This window comes from Rosa chinensis, chromosome 3 (genome assembly GCF_002994745.2).
Source record: "Rosa chinensis cultivar Old Blush chromosome 3, RchiOBHm-V2, whole genome shotgun sequence".
Lineage (NCBI taxonomy): Eukaryota > Viridiplantae > Streptophyta > Magnoliopsida > Rosales > Rosaceae > Rosa > Rosa chinensis.
The window spans coordinates 44,795,067-44,818,552 of NC_037090.1; the positions used below are offsets into that span (position 1 = coordinate 44,795,067).

The 23,486-nt window shown below is 37.0% G+C and overlaps 3 protein-coding genes and 1 long non-coding RNA gene across 14 annotated transcripts; 2 read left to right on the plus strand and 2 right to left on the minus strand.

Annotated features, from left to right (window-relative positions):
* Positions 1-2,833: 2,833 nt before the first annotated feature.
* On the minus strand, positions 2,834-6,703 carry LOC112192493. 8 transcript variants are annotated; one of them, XR_002933525.2, is made up of 8 exons: positions 6,129-6,701; positions 4,972-5,959; positions 4,658-4,714; positions 4,269-4,316; positions 4,082-4,186; positions 3,785-3,921; positions 3,443-3,554; positions 2,834-3,251 (listed from the first exon to the last, which is right to left on the minus strand). It is a non-coding gene; the product is annotated as an uncharacterized LOC112192493 (long non-coding RNA). The 8 variants fall into 8 exon arrangements; XR_005808319.1 differs by having other exon boundaries at positions 4,557-4,714; XR_002933521.2 differs by having other exon boundaries at positions 4,269-4,714; positions 4,972-5,645; positions 5,862-5,959; positions 6,129-6,700.
* Positions 6,704-10,322: 3,619 nt separating this feature from the next.
* Positions 10,323-12,649, minus strand: LOC121052369. Of its 3 annotated transcripts, none has more exons than XM_040517211.1 (5): positions 12,454-12,649; positions 11,414-11,657; positions 11,192-11,313; positions 10,927-11,106; positions 10,323-10,844 (listed from the first exon to the last, which is right to left on the minus strand). In XM_040517211.1, the coding sequence occupies exons 3-5, from the start codon at positions 11,219-11,221 to the stop codon at positions 10,560-10,562; spliced, it is 495 nt and encodes a 164-aa protein (XP_040373145.1). In that variant the 5' UTR covers positions 11,222-11,313; positions 11,414-11,657; positions 12,454-12,649; the 3' UTR covers positions 10,323-10,559. The 3 variants fall into 3 exon arrangements, with proteins under 3 accessions (XP_040373145.1, XP_040373144.1, XP_040373143.1); XM_040517210.1 differs by having other exon boundaries at positions 11,192-11,338; XM_040517209.1 differs by having other exon boundaries at positions 11,192-11,592.
* A 4,453-nt stretch (positions 12,650-17,102) lies between these two features.
* On the plus strand, positions 17,103-19,683 carry LOC112194635. The gene is made up of 3 exons (XM_024334849.1): positions 17,103-17,172; positions 18,834-19,015; positions 19,117-19,683. Exons 1-3 carry the CDS (start codon positions 17,103-17,105, stop codon positions 19,681-19,683), a joined length of 819 nt encoding a protein of 272 aa, XP_024190617.1.
* Positions 19,684-19,957: 274 nt separating this feature from the next.
* Positions 19,958-21,850, plus strand: LOC112192855 (chaperone protein dnaJ 72). Of its 2 annotated transcripts, none has more exons than XM_040515904.1 (3): positions 19,958-20,508; positions 20,745-20,829; positions 21,523-21,850. In XM_040515904.1, the coding sequence occupies exons 1-3, from the start codon at positions 20,126-20,128 to the stop codon at positions 21,583-21,585; spliced, it is 531 nt and encodes a 176-aa protein (XP_040371838.1). In that variant the 5' UTR covers positions 19,958-20,125; the 3' UTR covers positions 21,586-21,850. The 2 variants fall into 2 exon arrangements, with proteins under 2 accessions (XP_040371838.1, XP_024188525.1); XM_024332757.2 differs by having other exon boundaries at positions 19,962-20,508; positions 20,760-20,829.
* Positions 21,851-23,486: the final 1,636 nt, after the last annotated feature.

Below are 23,486 nucleotides of genomic sequence, written 5' to 3' on the forward strand. Positions count from 1 at the left end.
AATAAGCATCTTGAAACTTGAACTCCTCCACTTGAAAAGGAATGGGTAATGACTTCTCCTTAGGTTGATCTTGAACACAATTAGGCATGCATGACATGGATATCGATGTGATGAATGAATCAGCTTCCTTATCCTTAATGAGTTTCTCTTCAATCTTCAAAGTTGCTTCTTCATGTTCCATTTCACACACCTCAGGATGGTCATTCTTGACGTTCTTCCTTCTAGGCTTGATTTTAATTTTGTGCGACTCCCACCTTTGACGCTTTCATGCCATGGTCTTCCAAAAATCACATTAGTGTCGTCCATGTCAATCACATGACAAGTAATCTCTTCTTTATAAAATTTTCCCATAGAGACAGGAACTTTACAAATCTCTGTTACTTGTGCATATTCATTCTCTCCAAATGAAATCCAGTATGGATCTCTTAGCTTCACTGTCGGTAATTGAAAATAATCCACAACTTTGTTTGCTACAAAGTTCTCTCGTAGACCACTGTCAATTATTACCGAGCATACCTTGTCGTTGATGATACATGTAGTTCGGAAGTCGTTGTAATCCGGCGTTGTGAATATCCAACGTTCCATGTTATTTTTTTTTTTGGATTGATGAGGTTGTCCTAGGGCAAATCCCTTGGCATGTTCCTCTTCAACGAAACTTTCTTTGATAGATACTCTACGACTAGCGTCGTTGAGGTTGGTGGTAGTGAACTTCTCCCTTGGATCGTCGTCTGCTAAGAAGCGGGCGATACCCGCTCTGATACCAAATGATGCGGGAAGCGTGAACAAGATAGTAAGAGGCTTCGTCAAGCGTCGAAAGCCATATGAGATGAGCTAGAATCCACTAGCAATTACGGGCACAGCCGTAAGAAATATAGAGAAACGTCTCTAATATGTGGTTTTTTTATTGATAACTTGAATCAAAATTACAATCTAAGAGGTGCCTTATATATAGGGCACATAGCATAAACCTAATACAACTAGAAAATAAAAAGAATAATTTATTATAGACTAAAACTAGAAAACCTCATTAAATAAAAATCAGAAATAAAATCCTAGATACTAAAGAATATTACGCAAATATATAATTGGAGTCCCAACCAAGATTTTGTTCGAGAATCACGATATATCCAAAATAGTAATTTATGATTAATTCCATCATTAAGAAGTCTATTTGTATACCAGTTTTCAATATTCAAATTATTCTTCTTGATGTGAAGACGCTTCTTTCTTTTCGAGATTCTTTGTTGAAATTGGCTAAAATCTCGTCCTACATCATTACCTTCCTCAATTGTGCTGCTATCTTATTCTGGTTGTTTCTTATCTATCGAGAACCATGTTATTCCCACCAACAACTCGAAAAGAACTTTCCAGCAAGTGGGAGTTCTACCACAAAGCTTATACAATACAACTACGATTTACAAGTCTTACCTATAGAAGCAACTATGTACCGATCCTTTAATGATTAGTGAACCTGGGAAACATAACAAAACATGTCAGGTTTAGTATCAAAATCATATTCTGAACTAGATATTAAAATCATTTGACCATTAAGCTCAGTTAAAGCTCCAAAGCCGAAGAATAATATAAATTGATGACTTTTACCTAATTGTCAGATTCAGAAGACCCATCCATTTGCATTGAATCTGCTCCTAGGCTCACTTCATCATTTTGAATACAATCATTATCATCATCACAGGAATCAAACACACTATTTACAGACTAGATTTGCACGAAAAGTTCAAATCATGCCTGATTATAATCTGTGGTCTGCAGTTTCCCAATCTCTTAGCGTAGTCACACAACCTCCATCCTCAAATTTCAACAACCACATGCAACATTGCAAGTTTCTATAAGGAAAAGATTCTCAAGACTAGAAGACGTTACATACCATATTCACCAAATTGGCAACAAAGGTGCAGAGGAACACGTTGCTATTGCTGCTTCGATCAAGTGCTTCCACACGCCACTCATATGAGTTGATTATACGCATTTATATGCTTGTAATTATATCTAAAGCACTAGAAATAAACCAATCCTCATTTCAATTAATATGTGATTAATTTACTTTTGTTTATTTTGTAGAAAATAAGCAGAGTAGCGGAAACGAGAGAAAATTGTGTGAAATTGAAGCAAATTGGAGTTTCCGACAAAATGACGAAATAGTCAATGTGGGTCAACCGTTGTCAACACCATTAGGGGAGCGGAATCCAACCACCTTCGATAATATGTTGTGGAAGTGCATTGAGAAGAGAGAAGACACTACACCAAAAACTGCATCACACGACGGTGAAAAAACGTCGTCTGATTTGAAGACTCACCGTCGTCTATCTCGATGTTGTCTGATGAAAAATCAGACGACGGTGAATTCACCATTGTATGATACAAAGTCAGTCGACGTATATTTCTTAACACCGTTGTCCAAGAACTCGATAGATGCCGGACGCACCCATGCGCAGCACTTGTGCGCAGCAGTTCACACAACAGAATTTGTTTTTATGCCGTTGTGGGTTGAATTTTCATACAACGGTTTTGTAGTATAGCTGTTGTGTGATTAAAAGTAAGACAACTGTGTTCTAGTATTTTCTGTTGTATGAGCTTAAAACTAGACGACGTTACTTATTGAAATCCGTTGTGTGATAGCTATGAATGAGTTAAATTAGACGACGTTACTTATTGAAATCCATTGTGTGATAGCTATCAATGCGTTGTGTGAATACCCAGAATTTTTTTGTTCAAACAACGTTGGTTGACATTTCTGAAATCTGTTGTATGATTACTGCAAACATCCATTCTCTGAATTGATTTGTGCATTAATTTGGTCCATTTTACCCAATGAACAGTGAATATATCTATCAAGCAATCCATCATAATATCTAACATTCTGTACATAAAACTGCAAAAGGCAGTATTTCCCAAACAAAATTGCATGTCCAAATTTCAAGCCAACAATAAAAGAAGAAAAGCAATCCTAACTAGCTACACATGAATCAAAAACTGATATAATATCTTTTCACTTTAACAAAACCTTCATGTGTCACTTTACCAAGCATCTTGTGCACTATATTCTTATTTGCATCACCTCCAAGCTTGTTGTGAAGCTTCACAAGTTAGCACATATTGCAGCACCAGAAGGAATGTTCCTATTTATTTGTGGTGTTGAGTAGAACAAATGTGAATGGTTCTTCTAGGATTTGGATATTGGAGTGCGAAGAACTGTTTCCTCTATATCTACATCTTCACCATTCAAAATCCTGCACAAGGTTTCCCATCACTTATCAAATACTAAATTACCAATACATGTCATAATAATTCGATGTCGATAGATAAGTCAGACTGGTGGAGATAGAGGTACATTTGAACATTATACACATGTAATTAATGAGACAAATAAGCAAATCGTAATCTACCAATGAGACTAAGCAGCTTAAATGATAGAGCAAACCTGAAATGCACAGGAGCATAAGTTCGAAAAAGTACATAAGTATTGCTCATGCTGACTTCACTATCAATCCAATCAATCAAAGTTTCCATTGATCTCTGGTATGCAGTTTAACCTGAAAAAGTCAAATTAACAAATTAATAATAAGCCTCTAGTTGTGAAGGGTACCAGTTGATGCCGGATGGTTTGTAATCAAAAGCATATTTAAATGTTGTAGCAGCTGCACCATATATCCCAGAGAAAATTGCAAACAATTGACTATCAAGTTAGGTATCTTTCAATATTTTCTTATGATAAAGATATGAAACCAATATACTGAAATGAATTGGCTGATAAGTGGATTACCTTGTGAACCCACTCAAACTGCCCAGCTATAATAGATCCAGGGTTGAGTCACTTCGCCACTTATCTGGGAGTGAACCAGCAATGCAGTAAGTATATCTTGTACATTGACGAAACACCATACAGTACTTGAGTAATTGCTGAATGAGAACAAAACACAATCCACAGTTACTAAGCAAGCAAATCCTAAACATAGCCAAAGCTAAAGATGCTTTGCTGAAGCTTCAAAGTTTCTAAGCAAATATAGAAACAAAAACCGAACAAGAAACAAATATATACATGAACAACAAATTTCATTACCTCAACTCCCCCACCATTTCAAACCTTGAGCTTGCTCAAAGTCTGTTAAATAACCTTGAACTCATCGTCACTATAAGATCTTGGAGGCATACAACAAGCTAAATTCTGCAATACACAACTGGCACCCTTAGTCAGAAGTCACAGCATTGATTAGACGTGATCTATTAGGAAAGGAACTGAAAGCAACCTTTGAAATTTCAGAACTGATTCCAATTTCATTTTCTCTATGCCTTCCCTACAAATATACATACACATACATATATAAATACATGACAATATAAGCTAATAATTACCAAAGGCTTATTTCTCTACTGCATCTCTTATTTTCTCCACTTTCTACTTTTTAATTACAACAAATAAAACATAACAAAAATCAAAGAATTATATCCAACTTAAAAGGTATCACAATTGTGTGAACACACATTCCAATATCTGCTTAGGTACTTAAACTCATTCAACAAAGTTTCAAGAATACCATTTCCTTCCTGGTCATAAAGCACTATAATTGAAAAGCTTCAAACGAAACTGTGAACTCCATAGTATATTGAATAAAAGAACTAGTTTAAAAACTTTGACCTGACTGCTTGATAACCTGAGGGGCTACTAGGTCTCGACCCATTTTGGGATCAATACCTGCATTGAAATGCATGTTTAAAATGAATAAGACATTATAAATCAAAAAGTTCAACTTGGGCTTTACCAATTATAGTAGAGGAACATAGTTGGTTTGTATCTGGAGCAATTATATATATACACAAAGAAACTAATACTACAGGGGAATGAACTTCAACCATAAGGAGCTAATAGAAAAAAATATACGGATCAGCAGATAGATAAAATAAGAGCTACAATGAAAATAGTTCCATAGGACAAAACCAAGATTACCCAACCTGTGAAAGGTTATGCTATTCCGTTGTTCTTGTTTGTTGAATGCAATTCCGTAGATGCCAACTAAAAGAAAGACAAAAATGATCTCATAAGCTAGCATTAGTTTTGCTCAATTTTAATGCCCATCAGTGTTAAAGCAAGTATGAGATATTTTTTTATATGAAAAAATGTGAAAATATTCCACCATTGTTTCCTGGCCTTCAATTATATATTTGATCTATATATTATACAAATACCAAGGCTCTCAGCAAAAAAGTTTGGGATGCAGTATAAAGTATTTCTACTATAGAATTTGAAGCATATGTTCACCAACAATACATGAACAATGACTTGTGTATGTATGATGGAAAGTTGCGAATTGGTCAGCCACTGCCATAGGAGAAAAGTAAAACTGCAGATTTTTAGTTGAATATTACCTCTGTTCTGACAAGGTAGCTACTTTGTTATCCAAGTCTAAATGAACTTGTTAGGAATAAAGTTTCAGCTCAAAAGCTTCATAATAGTATTGCTATAACACAGTGTGAGTCATATTCAGAAGCAATGGTCAATTATTAATATGGGCAACTATATATAATGAAAGGAAAAGGCGAAAGTGAGTGAATTAGTACCGCTACACCATCTTCAAGAACAAAAACCATACCATATCTAAGGATAGATGTATTACCATCATACAGATCTGCAGATTGTTGTCAAGTAAAACAAGTAATTAACTAAAAGCATTAATCTTAGAACCATTACGGAAAACCCAGATCCAAGTTCATGTAATCTAATCTTTGATTTCATTTTTTTGAACCAAATTTAATAAAATTTCGTGGGAGAGAAATACATCTTTTTCACTTTTGAGTCATCAAAGATTGAAATAGAAAGAAGAAAAGGGATATATAGGGAGAACCGATTTTGATGCAGGTGACGGGAAGGTCGACACACAATTGAGAATGACGCCTATGGTGCTAGCTGTGACGCTGTTGCCCAACCCATTCACTACACCTCCTGTCACCAAAATGGAGACACGAAATTGCAGAGATTAGAAATAGCCCCAAATCGATTTCTGAAACTCTGATTCATCCAGCAAGCCCTAGAATTATATCACATTACCAAAATGAAGTATATGATGTGAGAGAAGGGGGAATAAATATAGAAGAGAATGGAGAAGGGCTACCTGGGGAAGAGATGATCGAATTTGAAGAGTTGCTGGGATTTTCTATCGAGAGAGAGAGAGTTTTTTTTCTTTGGCGGCCTAGTCTGTGATTGGATTTGGTGGAAGAAGGTGTCGGAGCCAAGGCACGATGTTGAAGCCTTGAAGAGGAGTTGAGGCTTCTGGGAGAGAAGAGAATAAGAGAAGAAGAGAAGAAATACCCCATCTGGAGCTTGCAAAGAATGAGATTTATCTTCTTTCTGGGGCAGAAGAAATACCCTAATCGAGTAGAACCCAACTCGATTGGTCAGAACCCAAATCTCTCATTTCAGCAGAATGAAAAAGCCCCAAATTGAACCCAACTCGAACCCTAATCGAGTAGAACCTAAATCGAATAGAATCTAAATCCAAACTTTGAAAGATGGTGATTTGTGATGGCTAAGTGTTTTGAGAAGATGATGAAGAAAAGCTCCAGATTTTGCTCGAAGTGAAGAAAAGCTCGGGGTTTCTCTCTCAGACATGAAAAATGGCCAAGGCATTAAGTGTGCCCTCGAGTTGCCTAAGGCAATAGGCATTAATTTTTTTTTTTTTTTTTTAAGTCAGACAGACAACGTATAGATACGTTTACGTTGTCTGATTTGTTACATAGCTAAGGGAATGAAAGATGGAAATTTCCTGCCTCTGCAATCAAAATATTAGGTTTCACGTTAGGCTAGTCATTTCTCATTCACACAACAGAAATCGTTCATTCTGTTGTTGGAACTTGCAAGCATAACAAATAATTGCAGCCGAATTTTCTTGTTTTGGGGGGAATGAATGTCATTTTGGAGCCATTTCCAAATTTTATTACTCACTTACACAACAGAACATTAAAAATCATTGTATGATGATTTGCAGGTATACTCCTACAACGGAAGTAACTAAACTGTTGTCCAATCTAATGGCATCTAGGGTACAATTTGAAGCCAAATTTGACTCAATGGTAGGAGGGAAATATGCCGGTCTTTTTTTTTCATTCAGACAACAGATAATCTTTCTTTCCATTGTGTCATCAGCTCCTAACTAGAAGTTTTAGAATTTGAGCATCTTTATACAACGAAGATTTATTAAATGTGTTGTATGATTCAATTGTTGTCAACAGACAACAGAGGATTTGTTCTCCGTTGTGTGATGCAGTTTTTGGTGTAGTGAGAAGAAGAAAAAAAAAAAAAAAAGAGAAAGCAAAACAAAATAAAAGAGAAAAGGAAAAGAAAAAAAATATATATATGCACTATGCTGACGTCATGCACACCATTTCCTTTTTCCTTTTCCCTTCTTCCTCACCCGTGCAGCACACCATTTCCTTTTTCCTTTTCCCTTCTTCCTCACCCGTGCAGCCTTTCCTTTCTTTTCTTTTTCCCTTTCTTCCTCTCACATGTGGCCACGTGCCCCTATCTCTCTCTTTCTTCTTCCCCTCACGGCCAAACCACACAATATATATCAATCACCCCATTTTCCTTTGTTCTTCGTCTCTGACGCCCAGATCCCATTCCAATTCCCATTTTTTTCTTTTCAGCCACACCAACCCAGATCACACCACTCTCTTAATTCCATTTTCTCTTCCTCTTCACCGAAACCTCACCTCACCACAATTCCTTCCTTCTCATCTTTTCTTCCCTCCTCACCAAGATCTCTTCCTCACCAAGATTCACACTTCCTCACCAAGATCCACTTCACCTCACCAAGATCTACCTCACTAGGATTTCATCTTCTCATCAATTCCACAAATTTCAAACGGGAAGCCCAAGCATCAAGAACTTCATCACCATTAAATTTGGGTAAAAGTGGGGAGCCATAAATCAAGGCTAGCCATAATTGCTTTATAGCAATTTGTGGCTTGTTCTTGTTACTCCTACTTCTCTTCACTTTGTTCATCTTTAAATTATGTATATTGATGTTTGTTTAATGATGGGTAGTGAGTAGATTTGTTGTTGGGGGTTAGGGTTGTGTGCCCTAGCCCTAATTTTATGTAAAGGATGTCTATTTTAATGGATTGATGCAATTTATTTTATTGGATGCTTATATCAATTTTTATTGGGTTGAAATGCATGTCTAGGAGCCTAGTCAACTCTAGGGTATGTATTTTGAGCATGTCTAGGACGGAATTAGAGGCTTGACCTGCTTTTCTTCCTAAGCTAGAACCCTCAATTTGATATTGTAGGAGTTATAAGCATGGTGATTTACACCTGCCGTGTGATTGCGAGAGTGAATCATTTAGTGGTCTAATTCTTCAGCTTTATGCCAATTATAGCGACTTAGAGACCCTTGAACCGGCTCTAGCTCTCTCTAATTGAGTTTGTGTGACCCTTGAAACGGCGCATTAATACCGTAATTGAGAATATATGGTCCTTGAGCCTTGAACCGTCTTGGATACGACTACCGCCTAATCAAGAATTTTTCATCTACATTAGATTAGCTTCTGACACATAGGATTTGGGTGAAGGAGCCTCTCTAGCACCCAACACTCTCTTGTCTTGAATTTTTCGCAAATTACTTTAGCATTGCATTTTTATTTTTAGCAATTTTATGTTTTCGGATCTCATATTTAGTTTAAGTCTTCACAATCAAAAATCACAGTTTCGGATACTTGTTGCTAGGATAATTTGTATTTGTGCTTAGTTGTCCGTAACCAAGTGGGGGTTCCCTATTCCCTTGGGTACGATACTTGGAGTTTAATTTATTTGCCCTAAACTTGATGACCGTGTTGTATTAAGCGTGAGGCGCTAGTATAGGCACCGAATCATGAGTCCGACACGAGAAACCCAGCTGTTGAATTTGAAACAACAAGTTGAATCAGGATTGACAAAAGACGAGAGTGAATTGAGATACCCAAAGAGAACAATCCTAAATCCAGGTCAACCCAGTGGCCACCAAGTTCATCAAAACTCAATTTGGTGGGTGACATTGATATCGGTGAGAAAGGGAAAGAGGGACCGTGGGAGAAAACGAGAGTTTGAGAGAAATAGGGCATTTCTAATCATGAACCAAAGCACATAGATGTGCCAGAAGACAAAGTGGGAGACAAATTGAGAAGGAGAGAGAATCACCCATCCAAGGTGAGTGAATTTGTTTTCCTCATATTCCAATTTGGTTTGGTTTATTCGATGACGAAGAGACGCCGAGTCGCAGACAAGAAAGAGTGAGAGAGCTGTCAACTAAAATATGCGTGGGAAAACAAAATGGAGATTGAAATTTTATCATTGGGCGAAAAAAATGGGCGGGCCTGCTCCTGTTTTCTTTAACTTGTTCTCTTAAGGTTATTAGGACACCTCAGTAAAACTGTGTCCTTATAGGGTGTCCTAGTAGCCCATATTTCTAGTAGTGAGCTTAATTAGGGAAATTTGAAAACTCGTGGTAAAATTGAGGTGTAATTTGGGAAAATGAAAGCTTGAATTTCAAGGTTCCCTGATGAATGAGTTTAGGTCTAACATATTAGGGAGTTTAGATACATACATAGTGAAATTATTATAGAATAAATAGTGTTTGAGATTAGGCCTTGCTTATTGCAGCTGAAATGAGTGGCTGGAGAATTGGAATTTGATATGCTCTAGATTCATATTTGCAGGCTTTTTTTTATGTATTTGATGGCCATGGAGGTGCAAAAGCTGCTGAATTTGCAGCGCGCAACTTAGGAAGAAACATTTTAGATGAAGTTGTGGGAGGAATGACGAAATGAAATAGAGATTTGCACTCATGATTTAGGGTTGACTGTTCCGATTTGGGTTTTATCCTAAAGTCGATTGTGAAAAGAAACAAAACATTTGATAATCTCATACAGATTCTCTTGTTTGTTCCTGGTATCATTTCTCTGTGACATTTATCCTCTCTTGTTTACCTGTAGTGGTAGTTAGGAAAGTAAAAATATAGGTATTGGTCACTGTTGGAATTAACCTAAAGTTGTTTGCTCCATTCTCATTACATCCTCTAGGATCTCTGTTGTTAGCTTGATAGTGTGTTTGATGTTAATGGAATATGCTTTTACAGGCCTATGAAAGTCTCAGTTATTCTCCTTGATTAACTTGTGTCGAATTTAAAGTCAGTAGAGACTAGGGAAGAGAATTTTCAATTTACAAAGAGATATTAGTTTGCATCTTATTTATGCACTTTTATTTGCTCATGTTGTAGCCCTGCAATTCCAGATGATTTGCAAGACTCTAAACAAAGTGTATCAAGCCTTCGTGCTAGACCTGAACATGCCGTAGTGTCTGCTGATCTAAAACATTCAGATTGCATTCCCTGAGTACATTTGACAGTCTCTGCTTTTCATTGAAATATAGTTTGGTACAGGGTATTTATATTGCAACAGAATTAAGTATTGGCACAGAGTATGTAAATCAAAGACTATTGGCACTGAAGTCATATATGTCCAACAGAGTATTTAAATTTGAAGTAAATCATATATGTTCATGTTTATATTTATTTTCGAGAGTTTTTATTCTTTGCACCACGAGGGCAACCACGACCCCTTGCGTGTAGTGTTGAGGTTTTTCTCTGCATGACTATTGAACAGCTCTTGCCATGATGTTGATCAACACTATTTTCAGTAGATTCATCAATTTCTTCTATTGTCTTGATCTTGTTCTTGGCACCATCATTTTTGTTTTCATTATCTAAAGCCTCATTAACTTTCATCCATGCTTGGTTCTTTAGGTGCTTCAACATCCAAAGAGCAAGTTGCACATGACAATTTACAGAATCTAACTGCATTCAGTAAACAACAAAGTTATACAATAGAGAAAAAAAAAAACCATCATATATTGCAATTAAAGTTGAATCATCTTACCTCATCTTTGAACAGATTATCATAATTTATTATGTATCTGAGCATGAAAATGCCACAATCGAAGTTGTTTTGTTGAATGTGAATGTCATCTACATTGAAAACTGTGAATGAACAAAACGGCCATCCTTTCTTGAAACAGCTTTGGATTTCAATGTCAAATATTGTGTCCAATGCCAAAAGCTGTATTTCAAACAACAAGAAGCTAAGTGTGATGTGCAATACAATTATAATCAAGAGAATGATTTCACTCTTTAATATTTATTACCACATAATAAACAAGATCATTTCGAGCCATAGTACGTGTAGGGTTCGGGTAAGTGTCCCATATCTCTACATCCGTTCTCGCTAATTTAATCACAATGAAGAACCAGTGGTTTGGGGTAGTATCTGGATCCAGGATAGAGATAAATATCTACAAATGATGAAGTGTTAATATATTGAACAATTATTTTAGGAATGTTATGTCCACACGATTGTAACATCTTACTTAGCACAGTGGAATAACATGGAAGGCCAGAAGTGGCGGCACGCGCCCCCGCACATGAGGTCCACGCGCCGCTGACCAATCCCCGACCCAGGTCACAATACTTATGCCAAAATCTTCATCTCAACAAGCACAACAACTTTTATAACTTGACACGCTATAAGGAAGCGCACAATTTAACCCTGCAAAATGTAGTTGTCAGTATAGAATAAGTAGGGATCGTTTTAGTCGGGGATTGAGGGTGCACCTGTAATTGTAAAAACAAATAAAGAATTAATAAAAGTATAAAATATTATTTACAAAAATAAAACAAAGAATAGAAATATATACAAGTAAACACAAATAAGGGGGTTTTAGGATTATAAAATCAAAAGTTAAAATAAATAAAATAACGAAAATGTAAAAATATACATACAAGGGTGGAACGCAAGGAACAAAGATCAAAACCACAATCATATGCAAGAAATCCAATCACAATTCAAATAGTTTATTTTCTATGTCTTGAGAAAGAAGTTGACCATGTGAAACGTTAGAAGCAAACGATTTCCAATTTTTTACTTTCCTTGAGTAATTAATCTAAGTGAAAGCACCTAAATTAATCTTATTGAACATGCGATCATAGTCTAGAAAGCTAGCTACTCAAGAACACATTCAATGCATAAAGAACAAAGAAAGGATGTCAACTAAAGTGCACAACCTAGTATGAAAAATTTCATCTATTTGCAATCCTCCTTAATTGATTTACTTTTGTCCAAAGCCTTTACTACTTATGATTTAGGTCCACAAAACTATTAGGTGAATTGTTTACCTAAATCTAGCTCCAATTACATGCATATATCCTAAGTTGGCCACCAAAGAACACATACATATAAAAGTTTTCTGTAATCCAAAATCAATCAAGCAATCTCACATAAGCAACATAGAAATCACAACTTTATTTCAAAACATATAAATGGGCTTTAAACTTTGCCCTTAACTTCATGTTAACTAGAATTCATAACTCTACGAATCAAACAAAGGAAACAAAAGAAAGTATGAAATACACCGTGAAAGATGAATGACGAAGCCTTGAGACGAAGAACTTGAAGATCCTTGAAAGCAAGCAATCTTCTAGGGATGACATAAGGGTGGATGGCGGCTACGATTTTGATGTATTGTATGACTTCTTCTCCTCCTTGGTTGAGACGCAGAGCTTCTGAAGACTAGAGAATGGAGAGAATTTTTGGTATTGATTTTCTGAGGGAGAGAGGTGTGTGAAGTGGTGTCTATGATGCTCCTATTTATAGGAGGACATCCAAGCCTTCTAGATTCTTCTTTTAATTTCTAGGAATTATCTGCTTGCGCCACATAGCTCCAACCAATCAGATCAATCCACGTCAGCATTCTTGTGTCATCCAACCAATGAGAAACCTCCAAAATAACACCTTGATTTAAGGGAGATTATTTTTGCATTAATTACATGATTATTTTCTGATTTATCTCCTCAATTTCAGCCAAGAATGAATGTGGACATCAAGGAATGTGTCTTGACTTGTTTTCAACCTTTCTGCTTGTTGCAATCTCTTGAAATTCTCCTTCCTTATCTGTTGAAGTCTCCCTTTGGCCATAATCACGCCTAGATGCATTTAGGATTTAATTGAGATGTCATTATCCATATATATTCTTGAAATTCCGCCAAAATCAATTTGTGTCTAATACGGACTCAAAATCTGATTTTCAACCATCTTTTCTAGCCAAAAATGTCTCTCAATACATATCACCTTTGTAGAGGACGTTTTTAGCTTGTTCTTGGGCTGTCCTAGTCCACCCAGGTATCCTATTGTCATCAGGACTCCTCATTTTTTTCCATTTCTCTTCATTTTTCCGACCATGCTTCCTGGTTGACTTAGGAGTCTTGCTTTGACAAAGTTTCCTATTTTGAACAGGATTTCCTGATTGGACCAGGAAAACTTCATTTCTTCGTTTCAGCTCATTTCTGCAGCTCTCGTGTCTTTCCTCTATCATTTCCAATGTTCCCTTGCTTCTCATGTGCCTTTAAGCTCATTTCTTCTCCATTTGCTCTAGTGCACCTAAAAATAGAAACTTTATTAAAATGGATTTATTTAAGGAAATAACTATTAAAACATCGCATTAAACTTTATTAAAATTGATTTATTTAAGGAAGTAACTAAATAAAATATGAGGAAATAACTATTAAAACATTGCATTAAAATGCTCCTATCATAACTGCAACAAAGTCCAATTTCAAGTTTAGAGACCATAATTTACCTTGAGAAAGAAGAGGTCGAAATCACTCAAATCCCAAATTTGTCTTCCTCGGGTTGAATTGAGATGTGAAACTTGGAAGGTTAGTAGAGGATCTCCATACGAACAAAGCCCAGTTGGTTTCCCCTCCTAATTTGGCCGGACTTGGCCGAAATTTGAATAAAACACCGAAAAAGGGGTCTGACTTTCTTTGCTTCGATTCGTTGTCTATGGTGAATGATAGGATGCAAAATGTATATGGATGGAAAGCTTATTTCAAGACAAAAGAGAATGATACCAATTTGATGGCCATAGGTGGCCCGAGGAAGCGGCAGCAATGCCAGAAATCTACACTGGCGAGAGAGGAAAAATCAGGAAATTTTGGGGGCCTCCCTGAAATGAAAAGTCAGCTTGCTATTTACAGAACACGATTTCAGCATAATTACAAAACTTTTACTGACTTGAAACCCTTATAACTTCTTCGTTACCACTCCGATTTTATTGCGCCACATGTCAATGAACTCGGTTTAACGTCTTCTACAACATTCATGAAGGAAGCTTCCTAAAAGACTTAGCCAACAAAAAGTCAACTTTTTGAGCCACTAAATGATCAAAATGACAGTGAAAAGTAAAGATTTTATTCGTTTACCGTCCTAATGACCATTAAACGGGTAAATTAAGGTACGAGACTTAACAACCTCCCCACCTTATAAAATTTCATCCCCGAAATTTCACACGTGTCGGATGAGACAATGAAGATATCTATCATATCAATCACACGCTACAAAGTCTACGAGATCGGATAACCTAGAGCTCTAATACCAAATTGACAAGACCCGCCTTGGAATTCACCTTGAAATCAGAAGTAGTCCTGCGGAGCCCACCTTAGGAGAAATCTTACTAAAAATTCAGCAGCACTTTCCTTAAAAATGGACTACCCAACCCTGCAAAAAACAACCTAACACTTCTAATCATCAATCTTAAGTAACATAATCCAAATATTTAAAAAAATCATAAACCGCCTGCGAAATTGCGTTCAGGAAGTCGCAAGTCATGATTAACACTCAAATCTGAGATTTTCGTCAGAAATGAATTACTATTAACTAATTTCGAATTCAAACGAAATAGCTAACTAATAGTTCATTGCTAAATCCCGAAAATCCGAACTCACATCGGAATCGTCTCAAACTTCAAGGATTTCATAAACTCGATATTTCTAACATGCTTATCAATAATCTTAACGATCCAACAATCGAATCGTTACGAATTCATACCTGAATTTCTGAAACATCATAAATTCCAGTCGATCTTGAAATTCGACGTATTCCTATCAAACTATGTCCACACGATCGTAACATCGTGCTCTGCACAGTGGAATAATGTGGAAGGTTAAAAGCGGTGGCGCGCGCCCCCAACAGCAGGGGCACGTGGGGCCCACCCGCTGCTGACCAACCCCTCAACCCAGGTCACAATACCTATGCCAAAATCTTCATCTCAACAAGCACACAACAACTTTCATAACTATAGCAAAGTCTAATTTCAAGTTTAGAGACCGAAATTTACCTCGAGAAGGAAGAGTCCGAAATCGGTCAAATATGCAATTTGTCTTCCTCGGGTTGAATTGAGATGTGAAACTTGGAAGGTTAGTAGAGGATCTCCATACGAACAAACCCCAGTTGATCTCCCCTCCTAATTTGGCCCGAGTTGGCTGAATTTGAAGAAAACGTCGAAAAGGGGTTTGATTTCTTTGCTTCGATTCGTCGTCTATGGTGAATGATAGGATGCAAGACATATAGGGATGAAAAGCTTATTTCAAGACGAAGAAAATGGTACTAATTTCATGGCCGTAGGTGGCCAAAGGAAGTTGCAGCGACTCCAGGAAGCTACGCCAGCGAGAGGAAAAATCTGAAAATTTTGGGGGCCTCCCGGAAATGGAAAGTCAGCTTGCTGTTTATAGAGCACGATTTCAGCATAATTACAAAACTTCTTCGTTACAACTCCGATTTTAGCGTGCCATGTGTCCATGAACTCGGTTTAACGTCATCTACAACTTTTATGAAGGAAACTTCCTCAAAAACTTAGCCAAACATAAAGTTAATTTTTAGAGCCACTAAATGATCAAAATGAAGGTGAAAGTAAAAATTTTATTCGTTTACCGTCCAAATGACCTGTAAATGGGTAAATTCAGGTACGAGACGTAACAATATCACCCAAAGCAAAGTGCGGTGGCTTATACACTTCTTTCTTCTTTGCACAATCGGGTTTGATTACTGCAACAAAGATCATCATAATATTGCTTTACCTTCCCACAATGTTGGAACTTCTTCAACTTCTTAAACCCATAGACATCCCCCTTACACTTTTTAACAGAATCCAATTTTTCAATTCTTTGTTAACGATTTTGCCCAATTCTATGTTTCATTCTTTTGGCAAAACCCGAACGCATCTTGGCCTAGTTTGAAAAATTAGGCATTGGTGATATGGTTCTGCTACGATCGCTTGAGGTTCCTAAGAAGATTGTGACCAAATGATTGATGTCTGTTACTTACATTGTTGGCCCTAAGAACAATGATAGGTTTGAGATTTTGTGGTTCTGAAAGGGCATGTTTGGGTGGAGGGAGCTAGTATCTATGAGTCGAATGATTTGAAAAAGTTTGGCATGTTCCTTGTTTTAGCAGGATTATTTTGTAAAGGAGAAGTGTTTTAACTTTGACAGGAAAATAAAGAGGCTTTGATCGAGAGAGAGAAAAAAATGCTTGGAGAAAAAAGAAAAGTTTAAAATATGAAAAGACGAAAATACCCATAAAAATTGTCAAATAGCAACTTCCGAAAACGGAGCTAACGACTCTGGGTACCAATTTTCGATCGGGGTTAGAATCTTAGATATCCTTATGAAATATCAAAAAATCTTAGATATCCTTATGAAATATCAAAACTTGAGGTACTGAAATTTATAGGGAGCCATAATTCGAGTATGGTTTGAACCAATTTCCTTTTTATTTAGGGAAAATGGTTCGTACAATACCCAAACTTTTTCTCCTTATAACTTTTGGTACCTGAACTTCAAAAAAATGGCAATACGGTACCTGAGATTCTTTACTTGACAAAAGATTGGTACATATGGCTGTTAGCTCCGTTACAAAGATTGCCAGATGTCAATTTTTGAAGGGTATTTTGGTCCTTTCATGCCTTAATTTTTTTTTCCCCTAAGTATCTCTCTCTTGTCCTGTTGCCTTGAACCCGAAAGCCCCTAGCTTGAACTACAAGAACATGAAGAAGAAAAGTAGTCTATGGACAACAGAAAGTGATAGAATTCTAGTGGTGGTGGTGGAGATGGCGGAGGTGGCGATGGAACCAAAGGCGGTGGAGGTGGAGGTGGAGATGGAGAAGGCGATGGCAAGGGTCTTGAATCTATTACAATATCAATTAATTTGAATAATGGTCGAACATGGGGGTGGTGATGAAGAAGGTGGTGCTGATGAGAAACTGCAGCTCGTGGGCGATGAACATTGACTGCTGTAAGCACGCCGTTGTCGCCTGTTTTCTCCCACCCACAACCTGGATCCGACTAGGATTTTGATGCTATGGACACTTTCCGGTCTAGCCCAGCAACGCCGAAGGAAATTTCAGAGGTTGTCGAAGGAAATTCTATAACTGGGTCTTTGCCATAATTTGAGGGTTCTGAATCTTGGGTTTAAAAAGATTCATGGTGAGATACCGATCTTAAACTCTATGAGCTTAGTGATCTTAAATTTAGCTGGGAACTGGGTGAACGGCTCCATTCTGGGTTTAGTTGGCAGCTTGAAGGGAGCGTGCTAGTAATGAAAGTGTATGGCTCCTAAAAGAAACATAGATCTCGATCTATGTTTTCTATAATTGTTTGTTCATTGGTGACTTAGTTCATTGGCAGGGTAATACTTGTTGATTGATTTGCTTATGTCTACAACTATCCATTATGATGTCTCTCAATTGTGTTTCCCGAATTGGGGAAGAAAACCCAGAAAAGCGAAGGGGGAAAGAAACCCAGAAAGATAAGAAAGAGGTTTGAAATTTGATGATTTGGGTTGGCCTTTATAAGGTGTGTATGGATTCTCTCTATCTTGACTGAAGCTTGAAGAAGATGGTTCAATCCTTGTTGTTGCTGTAGACACTCAAGGATAATTGAAATGAAGAAGAATTGATAAGCAAGGGGGAAGTGACGATGAAAATTCTTCTTCATTCCTGTAAAATATATATATATATATATATATATATATAAATAATAATAATTATTATTATATGAAAAAAAAGAACTAAGAAAAAAAAAAGAGTAATGGGCAAAATGGTCATTTTAAGTTTAAAATTGCCAGCTGACAACCTCTGTAACGGAGCTAACGACCATATGTACCAATCCTCGGTCGGGCAAAGAACTTCATGTACCGTATGTATTGATATTTTTTGAAGTTCAGATACCAAAAGTTATAAGGAGGAAAAGTTCAAATATTGTACGGACCAATTTCCTTTTTATTTAATGAAAACGTAAATTCGGAGCTGTAAAGGAAAGGAAGTCCCCCAGTTGCTTGGAACCAAATTTGTTTGCCTAAATCCGGCCCCCCCCAGTTGCTTGGAACCAAAGTTGTCTGCCTAAATCCTTAGGTGGTCTTGGAATTCGGCCAGTAGCTTCCTTCAATAAGGCTGCTTTGGAAAAATTAGGCTAGAAAGTGATCTCTAATCATGATAACTGGTGGGTGGATATTGTTCATAGGAAATACTTAAGAAAACATGCTTTTTTCATGCAAAATAAGCAGGCCAACCATTCTATGGCCTGGAAAGGTATTCTTGATAATAGAGAGAGAGAAAGATTCTCGCCTTGAAGACGCTTGGTCTCATCTCCCAAAGTAGTGCACTTCCAACACCTTGGGCGCCCACCAACCTGAACGGGGGTGAAAGTCCACAAATAAGGAAAGGGGAGGATAAAACAAGATGGTCGAGAAAAGACACCAAGGTATGCGCTGGATTGTTGGTGATGGTACTGACATCAAATCCTGGACTTTCAACTGGGCCTTTTCTTTTCCTTTTATCAATCTTATTTCGACTACTAATAGAATTTCTATTGATATTGATGAGAATGTTAGTGATTATATTGTTAATGGTTGTTGGAATGTGAATAAACTTTCTGTTTTCCTTGATCATGATACAGTTAACTCTATTTTAAGTATTCCTCTTCCTGCTTTGGACTCTAGGGATGAATTTGTTTGGGGGCCGACCTCCAGCGGTATTTTTTCTGCTAAATCTGCCACTTGGCTTCAATGTGATTCGGTTGCTCCCTATTCGAGGGTTAAAATTTTGAATGAAATATGGAGACTTAACATTCCTCTTAAGGTCAAGATTTTCTCTTGGCTCTTAGATAGGGGAAGATTGAAAACTAGGGCAAGACCTGCTCGTTATTCTACTAATTATGATTCTTTGTGTGCCCTTTGTAGCTCAGGGATGAGGACTTAAACCACCTTTTCTTCTTCTGCCCCTTTGCTGCAAATGTTTGGTGCTCTGCTGGCATTACCAATACAGATTTCCAAAACTTTGAAGAATGGTTTCTTTCCTGGTTCAGGAAGGATTACCAAAAGTCTACTATTGAAAATCTTCTCCTTCTTTGCAGGAAAATTTGGGATGCGAGGAATAACCTCATCTTCAGACATTCTCCCTCTCTTCCTAACATGGTGGTTCATGCTGCGGCATCCATTGGTGAGAATTACAGAAGGAATAACCCTTGCCTTTTCAAGGGTCCTGCTTCTACCTCTCAAGTTATTTGCTGGCTTCCTCCTCCTGCTGGCTTCGCCAAGCTCAATTTCAATGGTTCTGTTGTCAACAATAAGAAAGCAGCTGCTGGTTTTGTTATCAGGGATCATGATGGTTCTCCCCTTTTGCTAGTGCGCAAGCTATTGGTCATGCTTCAGTCCCCATTGCTAAAGGAAGTGCTGTTCGTGATGGTCTTTATCATGCCCTCCTCCTTAACTGTCGAAAGCTTTATGTCGAAAGTGACTCCAAGTTAATTATAGACTCTATCAACAAAAAATGTGCTCCTCCTTGGCGTCTTCGTACTCTTGTAAAAGACATCCCGAGTCTGGCTAGCAATTTCGAAGCTGTTTCCTTCTCTTATGTTCCCATGGAAGCCAACTTCGTTGCTGATGCTGTTACAAATATGGGTCATAGATCATCTACTCCTATCACTTGGTCCAAAAAGTTATCGTTCTCAACTTTGTCTGCTTTTAATTTTGATCAGTTTAATTCTGGTTATAGTAGGATATTTAAGTTGTAATTTATTTTCCTCCTCAAAAAAAGAAAAAAAAAAAAACGAAGAGCAAATGAAAATGAAAGGAACCGGCTATGAGAGCGCCACGAAGTTGAAGAAACATTTGTTGGCACGATGAAAGAATGGATTTGTGGGTCTTGAATCAATCGGAAATTGGGAATTGAAGAGCGAGACAGAGAGAGATGGGTGATCACTACTCGATATTGGGTCTGACAAGGAATGCGAGCAAAGAAGAAATTAAAGAGGCGTTCAGGAAGCTGGCGGTGAAGCTGCACCCAGACAAGCATTCCCATTCTTCTAAGGCGGTGAGGGATACCGCCACCCTCCGATTCAAGCAGGCCTCCGAAGCCTATCAGGTCCTCATCGACGATCGCAAGCGCGCCGACTACAATTTCCGAACCTCATCCGCATCCTATTCCCGAACCTCCTCCTCCTCCTCCGGTTACGGTTACGGTTATAGTAGAAATAACCGCAATTATGCTTCTGCTTCTAGACCCTCCAGCTTTGACAGTCTGCTTCGCTATGTCACCACGCGTGCCTTCCTTCTCAACGTCTCCGTTGCAGGGTGCCTATCCTCTCCTCTCTCTCTTATCTATTCTGCCATTCCCAACTTAATTTCTATGAATCTGATCATACATAAACCTCATATTGCTATTTACAATCTTACTGATATTACCTACTTGTTTTGTATCTGTGTTACCTTATCATGTGAACATTCTGTTACTTTAATTCAGCTTCTTGCTAAGAAATGTAACAAGATTATGACTAGGTTTATGCTTCCTTTTCATGTCTTATTGGTAGATGGATTTTATGCAGGGCTCTATTAGGTGGCGTGGGCGTCGTTAATATGGGATGGGATGCCTTATGGAAGATACGTAATTCTGGGGTACCTTACTTGCTCTTTTCTTGTCTCCAGGGTTTTTTGTTTTTTGCACTGCATACTTTTAACTAACAATCCTCTGGACCTGTGACATGCACAGAACATATAAAGCTGAACCCAGAACCCTTCTTAATCCTTAATGGACAATAACTAGACTAGTTATGTATATCATTGCTACTTTTGCCATTTTTTGTGGATGCTTATGCTCGTACTGTTTCTTGCATGCTCTACATTATATTCTTGCCTTTCTGCTGTTATCATTGGGAATAATTGCAAATGCACAAAACAAGGAAGGTATCATTCAGAATGGGTGATACATGATTTCTTCCTATTTCCCTACCAATGGCATCAAGTTTCAAAACTGTCATGTAGTATGCTGTTCATAAAAGTTGATTCTGGAATCTAAAATAGATTAACCAAAAGTTAAAGTACAGATATACAAATAAGTTTATTTGATTTTAATTCTGGCCAGCATATACATGAACTTCTTTAGACTGGTTTCTCTTCCAGTTAGTTTGGAGAACTGGAGATGCCTTCTAGAAGTTTCTCTTTTTTGTTATGTCCAATTGCCTTTATTAAAGTGTTTTACTTCGTTGAGGAATGTCCTACTTTGATCATATTTTGATTCAAGCCAGGGCTATTCATCGGATTGATGTTATTCAACATTGTGTCACTGACAAGCTTTTCATTTGCATTCAGAAATCATTTGAAGAAGCGATGGAATCTGTTGAAAAGGCCAAAGCACATAAAGAGAAGCTGTAGGAGGTGGTCACTGTGTTTGCCCTCTGCTAATCATATCTGAATGCCTCTAGGTCAGATCAACACATATATGTGCACATAGAAACATAGAGTTCTTATTAGTTTATGAAGATAGAGTATGTCACTGATAAATCACTTGTATACCTTACTATCATTTGATTCATTATTGTTTTTTTTTTTCCCAGTTTGTAAATATTTTTTGTTTCTTTTCTTATAATGAATAATGTATCTTGTTCATGATGAAAGATTACAATACTTAAAGACTTCACTTTTCAGCTTATTAAGTTATGTATGGCAGTAATTCTTCTTCATCAATCAATATATACATTACCCACATATCCACACAAGTAAAGCAAGTACAGTAAACTTGGTGACAAAATTGAAACAATAAACTTTATGAATAATAATAATAATAATAAAAAGTCAACTAATTGTAGTTTTTACAACATTGAATCATGAAGGTGAATTATCTGATGTAGTATTTATTAAATATTACTCTCGGTTTTTTGTTCATTAGAATTTGTTTCTCTTGAATATGTAAAGTTCATTGTAGTCATTTTTGTATGCTTTGGGTGTATTTAATAGTTATTGGTGAGGATAACATCTTGGAAAATATGTGCTTGATTGGTTTCCAGAACGAATAGAATTTGTTAAGCTCTAGATAAGAAATTAGAGTTACCTTCAAAGTCTTGAAATTTTTAGCATTGGAGGTTGGTTCCATTTTTGCTTACCAGATCTCCATTTCATTCTCCTGATGTCTAGCTCATACCCATATATGTTGTAGTGGTGCAAATTGTGTGTAATGTTATTAAAATTGTGATAGGATTGATGATCACTGATTTAAGTTTACCCAACTTCAATGACCAAGGTGTTGGAGGGTGGAAAAGAAAAAAATTATTTAATTGGGTGGAGATCAAATGTCATAAACATATACAAAATTCAAAAGAATTGATCGGTCATGTCTCCTGAATTTGCAGTGGTGAGTAGTGTAAGTATTTTGTAAGTGATATTTCTGGTATTGGAGCCATTGTTGAGTTTACTGCTCAGCTAGAGAATTTGTCTGTGGATTCCACTATGGTGGTGCCTTTGGAATATATTTGATACATCAATGGGGAGAATAAAAGCAGTTAGCCAGAGTGCTTTTAGCTAGACTGGTATTCCCCTTCGAGGTTTTCTATCAGTTTGTTAAAGAAGACCAGAAATGGAAGATGCTGTGACCTCTGTTTTCAGTGTTTAGTATTCCAATTGAAATAATTATTGGATTACTGGAATGAGCCCGCCATTTTCTCTGGCTCCTTTTTATGGGCAATGAGGGCTCTCAGGTATATGCCCTTCCCCATATCTTTATTTTCTTCATATTGGTTAGCAAACAAAAATTTCCATGTGATTAATGAATCTCATTGTATTACAGTTTCCCGGTTTCCCCTAATAATTGTGTATTACAGTTTAAAGGTTCCAAGTGATTAATGAATCTCATTGTTACTGATTAAAGATGAGCCAATACTAAACAACATTGTGATGGCAATATATGCTGATTGTCCAATTTATAACAATTTAGCTAGTTCATACTGCTCATATTTTCGGTTGAAACACTAGGGATCTGAAAATTAATGTGCCTTTTATCTTAATCTGCTTTACCTTTTATTTTATTTTTTATCTTAATCTTCTTTATTTTTTTATTTTTTTATTTTTTTATTTGTTAATGGTGAATTCTAGAATTCCGCATCAGGATTTGTCTTGCACGCTGCTAACATTTGCTGTGAATTCATCCATTTGGCTTTGGCTGAGTTTGGAGTTGGTGCAGAAACAGAAATTATGTCAATTGGTAGAAGAAAAGTTATATCACTTGGTAAAAAGAACCCAATTTTGTTTTTTTGTTTTTGTTTGTTTTTGTTTGTTTTTTT

Coding starts and splice junctions, on each gene's coding strand:
- LOC112192855 (XM_040515904.1), top strand. CDS start 20,126: ATGGGTGATCACTACTCGATATTGGGTCTGACAAGGAATGCGAGCAAA. Junction 20,509..20,744: donor CTCAACGTCTCCGTTGCAGG/GTGCCTATCCTC, acceptor TCTTATTGGTAG/ATGGATTTTATGCAGGGCTC. Junction 20,830..21,522: donor GGAAGATACGTAATTCTGGG/GTACCTTACTTG, acceptor ATTTGCATTCAG/AAATCATTTGAAGAAGCGAT.
- LOC112194635 (XM_024334849.1), top strand. CDS start 17,103: ATGGGGGTGGTGATGAAGAAGGTGGTGCTGATGAGAAACTGCAGCTCG. Junction 17,173..18,833: donor GGCGATGAACATTGACTGCT/GTAAGCACGCCG, acceptor ATCATGATACAG/TTAACTCTATTTTAAGTATT. Junction 19,016..19,116: donor GACTTAACATTCCTCTTAAG/GTCAAGATTTTC, acceptor TGCCCTTTGTAG/CTCAGGGATGAGGACTTAAA.
- LOC121052369 (XM_040517209.1), bottom strand. CDS start 11,221: ATGGCTCGAAATGATCTTGTTTATTATGTG. Junction 11,107..11,191: donor ATGATCTTGTTTATTATGTG/GTAATAAATATT, acceptor TTTGAAATACAG/CTTTTGGCATTGGACACAAT. Junction 10,845..10,926: donor ATAATCTGTTCAAAGATGAG/GTAAGATGATTC, acceptor TACTGAATGCAG/TTAGATTCTGTAAATTGTCA.